General features: G+C 46.1%; 1 protein-coding gene across 1 annotated transcript in view; it reads left to right on the forward strand.

The window, feature by feature from the left end:
• Window positions 1-3,232, forward strand: part of prox1a (prospero homeobox 1a) — a 44,366-nt gene extending 41,134 nt beyond the window's left edge. The window contains exon 10 of the mRNA XM_008284135.1: window positions 900-3,232. Coding sequence (XP_008282357.1) covers window positions 900-1,085 — 186 coding nt within the window. The 3' untranslated portion in view covers window positions 1,086-3,232. The remainder of the gene's footprint in view (window positions 1-899) is intronic.
• The last annotated feature ends 5,783 nt before the right edge of the window (window positions 3,233-9,015 follow it).

Genomic DNA, 9,015 nt, shown 5'->3' on the forward strand with positions numbered 1-9,015 from the left:
TCTGAGTCCTGCTGACAGAAGACATCTCTGAGTACGATGACTTCATTTGAATCATTTCTGAATTTCTGCAGTTTCCCAGTACGATCTTCTTTGCAACTGAAAAGGGAAGAGCTCATTGGAAAAGGAAAACCACTCAGACTTTATTAATTAGCATTTTAATTCCTTAAATGGAAACAGTACAAACTATTTGTAATATTCCAGACCACATGCATGCTTCTTGATCAGTTCTTTTATTTAAGCAAATATTCATTTTGTGCTTTAACAGCTCCAATAATTCCATGTATATATAACACAGTACAATCTCCACCACGGTGCACTCTGTGGGTACATACATGTGAGCTTTTGGTGTCGACTACTGTCACAGCAGCACAAGGGTGTTTCTGATAGTGGCTCAGTGTTGTGACGTAAACTCCAGTGTAGCAGAGCCGCCTCACACAAACAGTCATCCAGACAGAGATGCTTCATCCAGTTTGGTGTGGAAGATAATGACATATCTCCTGACTTCATCAAACACCATCACGACCAGGCCTCATCTCACAGCGCTGGTGCTGGACCTGACTACAGCCAGGTTCTGACATCTGGTGGAAATCCTTCCCAGCAGAGGGAGGCTGTTACAGCAGCAGATTAATGCCTGTGCTTTTGGAATGAGATAGCAGCAGCACATATGGCTGTGATGTTCTGGTGTCCACATACTGGGACATGTGTTTCCAGTTACACTCTGGTTAGAAGATATGAACGTCCTCCATGTCTTCACTGAGAAGTACAGCAGCTCTGCATTTTGAGCATATTTATGATTACAGATAAAATCCATCTTCCAGCAAAGCAATCACTCACAGCTTCCTCTTTTCCCATTTCTTCATCCCGTCCTGCTCCCATCTCCTTCCCCTCTTCTCCGGCAGGTTCCTGATCGGTTTCTCGAGGTGGCTCAGGTGACTCTTCGTGAGTTCTTCAATGCCATCGTGGCTGGAAAAGATGCCGACCCGTCCTGGAAGAAGGCCATCTACAAGGTGATCTGCAAACTGGACAGCGAGGTTCCTGAGGTTTTCAAATCCCCCAACTGTCTACAAGAGCTGCTCCATGACTGACTAGAGCAGGGGAGGAAAGCCGGCAAGCAGAACAAACCTCCGAGGACCGTCAGAAGACTGTAAGAAACGCCTCCTAAGGTGCAGAGTTAGACTAGATGGAGGTCTTAATGAGATGCATTTGAAGGTGTTCAGAACGTGATGCAGAGTCTTGCAGTGGTTCTGTTTGGAGGTTTGTTTAAAGATAGAACTGCCCTCAAGATGTTTTACAAAGAAAAGATGTTCCTCTTGAACGTGGTGGAGGACTCTGATGATGCTCAAACTAACTAACGACGTTGGGACTTTTAGAAATGAAAAGCAAAACCGTGAGAAATTGAGTCTCGTTGCACTTAGAGAAAAGCTCCTCCGTCTTCTTTCTCCTCCAGCTTGTTCAAACGTTCTCTTCATCCCTGTCCAGAGGAACAACGGAGGTGAGGAAGATGATGGACGAATCTTCAACTTGAGATCAGGAGCGAACTAAAAATAAAGAAGATAATATATTAAAAGAAAAAAAATCTTTTTATTGTGGATGTTTTTAAGTTACATGGACATTTTTGAAAAAAAAAAAAGTGATGTTTCTGTATTTTTTCTCCTTTGTATAAGATCACACCCTCTCTTCTATAAACCCTGCACACACACACACACACACACACACACACACACACACACACACTTTAAATAGGAAGCACAGTAGCATTCCCAAATCCTCACTGGAACCCAGAAAAGTGGGCAAAAACCAGACGTAGTAGTTGTTTGATCCCAGCCATGGCCCTCCTCCTTTGACTTCATCCTCCTGTTCTTGTACTGAGACTTACTGCGTGTTTGTTCTGACCGTGCGGCCCGTTCTGCCTCCGACCCTCCCGGCTGCCTCTCCGGGTTTTTGTTTTAGAAAAGTTCGTCCAAACCGGAGACAAACAGACAAGCTTCTTTTAAAGCGACTGGTTAACCTCAGTTTGGAGCTAGCATGACATTTACAGTCCTGATTCCACTTACTCCGGTTTCAGAGCCGGACCAACACTGGGTTTTGTGGCAGACACCAGGTTTGATGTTTGTTCAGGACCCACAGACATTTTTGAGGAAAATTTCTTGTGAACAAAGCACCGGGTGGTGAATCTCCTCCACGGCTGCGTTTAGCTCCTGCAGTCAGTGGATCCTTAGTTTGGACCGATGCTGGATCTCCTACAGGCCCGTTTGTATCCAGGTGTGCAAAAACAGATTTTTAGCACAATAAAGGTTCCTTAAATTTTGCTATTTAAGATTTCTGAACATGCTATGAACTGAGCAGGACTTTTTACAGGAAAACTCATCCCGTTGGTTCTCTCTGGTGGACAAACTGTGTAATGCTGATTGTATGACCTCAGCGTGTTTGTGGCGTTTCTGTACAGCAGTTTATTTTCCTAATCGGCCAGTTAGTCCACCGCTATGAGAAGGACAAGCGCCTCCACTACTGCTGGATTGTTTGTAATGTTGTCAGAGGTATAGCTCTGATGTACAGCGCCGGGTGAAGGCAGGCGAGGGCCACAGCTGCTGCCGTAGCAACGTTTGGTGTCATTGTGGTTCCTTTATTCTGCTGAGACGTCATTGGTCCATTCTGTCTCACAGAATCACTTCATGGTTGGGTTTTATTTTGTAGTCGTGGATTCATGCAGGTCAGTTCTGTAAAACCATCCAGTTCCATTTCAATCACAAAGCAGCACATTAACGCTAAAACAACAGAGGACCTTTCTCAGACGGTGCTTTGAATCTTTTTTCAAGTATTGATTGAATTCAGACAGAAGAACAGAGAACTGACTGTTGTGCAATCATCTGCATTCAGAAGTGCAGGAGGTCCGCTTGTGACCCCTTTTATCTTGGAAACCTTCGAACTTCAAGTCCCGAAGAGCCACAAAGTGCAGTCAGGAAACTGAGCGAGGGGCAGCGGCAGGTCATGTGTGACGTGTTTAAGGTTTTAACAGCAGAAAAAAAAGACATACGACAAAATGCTGATATTTGTAGCTTGTATAGATGTAATAATTACTCTGATCACTCTGATATTGTTATTATTTATAACTGAAATAATTATTAATGTTATTCTGATGATTATTATTAATGCTTGCTACAGATTTGACCAGTGGTTTACTCATTGTTTATCCATCACACTGCAACATGAAATAAATTATTCTTTGAACAAACCCAGTGTGGCTGTACTTCCCTGTGGCCGGCGGAGCAGAGGGCGTGGACCGTCTGAATGCTGCTGCCCACACACCACCTCCCCATCGGCCCGGCAGTAACTAGGCAACATGATGGCCACTTTACCTCCGTCCATGCCCTCTCTCGCTCCGCTCTCGCTCGACGGCGCTCCCTCGCTCTGGGTTCTGTATAGGGGACATGTGATCCCTTGTTGTTGTTGCTGATGAATTGAAAAGAGGAGCGCTGTGTGATTATTGTCAGCACAAAAGCCTCAAAAAGCTGCTGACGCCTAGATTAGGCAGTACAAAGACGCAGGGACACACACACACACACACATAAAGACATAGGTAGAGACTCACACAAAGACACACCAGGACGAGGCCTGCCTGCCCTCCATGCCCTGCCATCCTCCTCCATCACTGAGATTACTCTCCTCCTCCTCCTCCTCCTCCCCTTTTACCTCTCTGCTTCCCGTCTCACAGATTTTATTTCATCCATCCTCCTCTAACACCACTTACCTCGCTAACGCACACAAACACACACCATGCCCTCTGTGTGTTGGCGCCAAACACTAACTGGCATCACACAATGCCAACCACCATCACCAGCATGGGATAAAGTGCCAGCACTCAGTGTGCCGCTCCTTTTTCTCCTCTCGCACTCGCACTAAACAGAAATATTGCCAAAACTCCAATGGCAATAATGGCATAATAAAACAGTTTATAATTCTGTGAAGCTATGTCTCTGCTACTCATCCAGCCTCAGAAGATTCTTATTCCTCACAGGGAAATAAAACACACACAGAAGTGATAGAAAAAGTTTTACATCCCACTAAATAAATGCAGAAAAATATGAAAGCACAATGCAGCCGATCCACAGCGATGCCCGGCTCTGAGCCCACTCCGTGTTCATCTGAACAATAATCTAATTAATGAGGGCTTTATTGGTGTCATTTATATTGACTGTATCTGTGTGCAATTCAAATTAAAACTTGAGATAAACCTGCACAGAACAGAGTCGCAATAAAAGAACAGTTCTGCCAAACAACAACCGAACGGAGCCGACGAGGGACGACGGAGAAGACGCTCAGCTGGAGCACTTCAGCTCATTCAACCTGCAGCGAGGATGGAAGTCGTGAAGCTGCTTGCTGGTGTGATGCACTCACAGATGGATATAATAAAGATGCATTAAAAAAACGGCAGCAGATTTCAGCTTTAACAGCAGCAGCAGCAGCAGAACCCACAGACAGAGCAAAGCAGGGGAAGGGTATCTGGTGCATTAGCTTCCAGAGCCAAAGCTTTTCATTAGAACAGGAGGGACTGAACAGGAGGTGGGGTCACTGCCTGCTCGATATGATCACACACACACACACACACACACACACACACACACACACAGTCTGCCTGTGAAAGCACATCTGAGCAGCGCAACAATAAAACAGCTGTGTTTGTGTTGGCCTGATGATTGTTTCATTCTCAATCAGCCGACATTCACGCAAACACACTTACACATACACAAACACACTTAGCGTCCGCAGAGATGGCATGACAGTGATGCATGTTGGGTAATGGCTGCCATTATGGAGTAGTCAAAGAGTTTATTATGAAGGAAATCTCTCCTCGACATCATTCCAGCAGCTGTAACTGTCTTGTGCGAGCTAACGGCTGCTAACGTGGGCTGTGGTGTGTGTCTGTGTGTGATTCACACCCACTGCCATATTGGTAAATAGACCCGATGGTCAGAACTGCAAAATTACAACTTCAACAATGAGAATAATCATCAAAAACAGACAGACTTTGTCTTTTCTACTTAATACCCAAATTACAGTGTTTTGAAGTTAGCAGCAGCAGCAGCAGCCGTGAAAGATGGAACCTGTTCAGAAAAACAGCAGAAAGAGGATTTAAAGCCGTGACAGAGGCACAAGAAAGTAGTTTTTCTTATTGAAGGCTGTTGGCTGCTTCAGGAGACAGAGAACAGGACAGCGATGATCAGCGCCACATCCAACTTCTCTCACTTCATCACCAACGGCTGCAAGTGGAGATAACTGGAGGTTTGTACATCCATCACGTCACGCTACAGACACGACCAGGTGCATGTTCAGCTTGATCATTACTGAATGAGTTGAAATGCATCACGACCTGCAGCAGGCTGCATCAGCTGGTGCTTCACCTGTACAGCTCCTCCAGACGCTAACCGTCCTGTTACCTTCACATTTACTGACATCTCTTGTCCTGGCTCACACTGACCCCAGCACACCTCCACAAAACAATGCAAACTGTTACCCAGGCTTATGTGTAAGACGCCCTTTAAATGAAGCTGAAGATGTTCAACACTGAACGGGGTCAAAGTAAAATCAGTGTGAGGGCCAAATATCCACAAACCACAAACTGGCTTCACACAACAGCCTTTAGCAGAACATCCTCCGTTCACAGGAAGAACAACGGCTCCGAGGAAACGTCTCCACCACAACAAGAAGACCACAGAGAGCCGTCTGTCTGGAGGTACGAGCTGCTCACCGGCCCGTTTGAAGGAAGGAGTCTGCTGATAGAAGTGAAGAGAGCTCGTCCACAACGTGGACTGAAGCTGGAACTACTCAGAACAGTTCGTCAACAAACTCCACTAATCACCACCACGAGGTCTGTTTTGATCAGAAACACTTTTTCTGTTTGGGCTTCAGAGACATAAAGACGAAGCGCTTGGTTCTGTCAGAGGGAACCGTGATGAGGGCCCTTCTCACCACCTCCACCTAAAAGATGAACTAATGGGAAGCAGTGAGCAGACGTAATGTGGAGGCTGCTGGGCGCTCTGGGTCGCTCTGAGAACGGACCACAAGCAGAGAGCGCTCCAGTAAAACGCCTCCATCTGCAGCCTTTGCAGTTTTTAAATGTGATTGCCGGTGATGATGTGGTTGCAAACGCATATTTCTTTTTCTAAATTGTTTCTGGTTCACAATTGCAGAACAGAGGATTCGATATTGTTCTTCATCGTCTCTTCCAGCGTCTCAGGTAGAACCTCAGGGCGCCGTCTGACCCGGCGCTGACCTCTCACGCAGATAAACTCGCCTCTAATTACTGGACTTGAAGACATCATTCAAACAAACGGCTGAACGGATCGGACCGTCGCCGGCTGCAACCACCAGCGCGAGCTTGTTGAACAGACTTTAATCAGCCGGCGCTGCAGGTTTATGTGCACTTCTTTAAGACGGCACCCAGATGAACGAAGCTAATTGTTGTTTGGAACAGCTGCAGGAACGGAGCTGAAGCTTCTCCAGCACACCGCCTTCCACGGCCCCTCAAGTCACCTCCTCTTCCATCTTACACCGTTCACTGTTATCACAACTGACTTCCATGATGAGCTGCTTCAGCCATTTTATCAGCCGGCTCTGTCAGAAAGCCTTTCCTCCTGCACTCAGCATGCAGGGATCTATACATGCACTGATCTGCTGTTTCCTTTCATCTATCGATCCTGAATCAAAGAATCCATCCTTCCTTCCTTCTTCCTCCTACCTTCCTTCCTAAATGAAATCATTTCCCGTCCCTGGTTCCTCGCTGCATCCCTCCTTCCATCAGCGGTCTGTTCGCTAATCAAACACCATCTGTCCTTCCATCCCCAACCTGTCAGGAACAGCTGCCAGCCGCTCTCTTAACAACACTTTTAACAACCCTGCCGCATCTTCCACGGCCCGCTGCCCGCCGCCTCCGCCGGGCGGACGCCGCCGATGAGGGCCGCCGCCTCCTTTACAGCACACAGGAACACAAAAGACAAACCAGGCATGTGTCGCCGATGAGCTGATCAGAATTTATGAAGACGTACCAGAGGACAACATGGTCGACACGGGACAAAAGAAAGACAAACTTCTGCTGGCCTCTCACTGACCCGAAGGAACGGCACCAAAGAAATGAAACGACTCCAGAGAAAGACGAATAACTGACGAATAAAACAAAGGAGCGACGGCGCTCAGTGAAAGAGTGGAAATCTAAATAGTAATCAAGGGAAGAATCAGCCGCCTGCTCAAAAAAAGAGCGCAGAGCTAATGGTGGGAAGTAAAAGCTCCCAACACTCACACACAAGAAGACAATTTACACACAAGTCCTGAACAATCACACAAACACAAGAACACAATTAGCTTCACCTCACATAACAGTGTTCTCCCACCAACAATCCAATCAGCCCTCACACACACACACACACTCACACACACACCACAGACATAATCACTCACCAATACATGTTCACACACACACACACACACACACACACACACACACACACACACACACACACTGCACTGCTGTTGTCGTGAACATGCCAAGACATTTTCAAGTGTTATATCCTGAGGAACTTCCCCAACCAATCATTGGCACATAGGCCAGATGTTCACTGCAATGTTCTCCTGGCACACACACACACACACACACACACACACACACACACACACACACTTTGGCATCTTTGTGTCTCTCCCTATACACATATGAGCTTTTGATGTTGATGAAACTGAAATGCCAAGGCTGCACTTTTTCACGGCACAAACGGGGAGAACAAGAGGTGAGAGGAGGAGACAGAGCCGGACGAGGGTGTAAAAGCTGATGAAAGCCTGCACACAGAAGTCAGAAGGAGGGAGAAGAAGGACATCCCATCATAAACGTAGCTGCAGTGGAGTCTGCAGGTGCTCCAGGTGAGTGAGAACACCTGACTGTGCCACCTGGTGGAGAGCTCAGGCACTTTGTTCTGGGCTAGAAAGTCAAAGTTTGGACAAACCTCCCTGCTCACGGGTTTTTATTTTTACAGTCTCCTACTAACAAACTATACAGTCAGACACACTGGTACCTTTGTGCCTTCAGCTTTACACAATACTTTCAATAGTTTAAACAGATTCATGAAACCTGAAACCTGGTGGAGTTTGTTACCTGAATGTCTTTGTCGGTTGTGTCACCTCCTGGTGTTACCATCCAGGAAACAGCTCCACTCCACAACAAGAGAAACCGTCCGTCACAGCTTTGAAGCTCAGTCAGTCCAGAAGATTTCAGGAGTTTTCTCCACATGAAGCTGGAAATACCTTCAAAGGCTGAGATGAATCGAGCTCTGATGAGGACCGGCCCAGCAAAGGAGGACCAACAGGTTCATCTGCTGCTTGGACCTGGAGGATAAATAAAAAAAACATCTACAAATTATTCATCGTCCTTAAAAAAAAGGTTCAAATGTCAGTGTTTCCTCCAGGATCTTCTTCAGCAGCGGCTGACTGCACTTGGACGACACATGACTGCAGGTTTTACTTCTACAACCTATTTATTGAATGTCCAGCTGAAAATGGCTTTTTAAAGCCTGAATGTAAATTAAAATAACAATAACATCTAATTAAATAAATAAAAATAAAAACCATAAATAGCAATGTCTTGATGGGGCTGTAGAATCAGTGGCAAAGTTTGCACCCAGGCTCAGAACCATGAATGTTTCTGGGTTTTCTATAGAAGAGCTCTGAGGCTCTGTTGGAGGGAAATTGTGTGAGAGGCTCAGCAGCATCCAGGCTGCAGCTGATCCTCTGCAGCCTGCTTCTCTGCTCAGTCTTCACCTACAAATAGAAACCATCATCAGATGGTGTCTCTCAGCTTCCTCCACCCTAATCATTCAAAATGGTTTCTAGTTGGTGTCTGATGAGGTTTTATTAAATGTCTGCTGCTGTCCACGGCTCCTCCCTGTCTGATGTTACTGGTCTGATACGTTCAACATTAACGTTACATCATTTACACTCACATCACATCTGATCACAGTGTCAACACTATTT

This window comes from Stegastes partitus, unplaced genomic scaffold, assembly GCF_000690725.1.
Source record: "Stegastes partitus isolate 25-593 unplaced genomic scaffold, Stegastes_partitus-1.0.2 Scaffold348, whole genome shotgun sequence".
NCBI classification, from domain to species: domain Eukaryota; kingdom Metazoa; phylum Chordata; class Actinopteri; family Pomacentridae; genus Stegastes; species Stegastes partitus.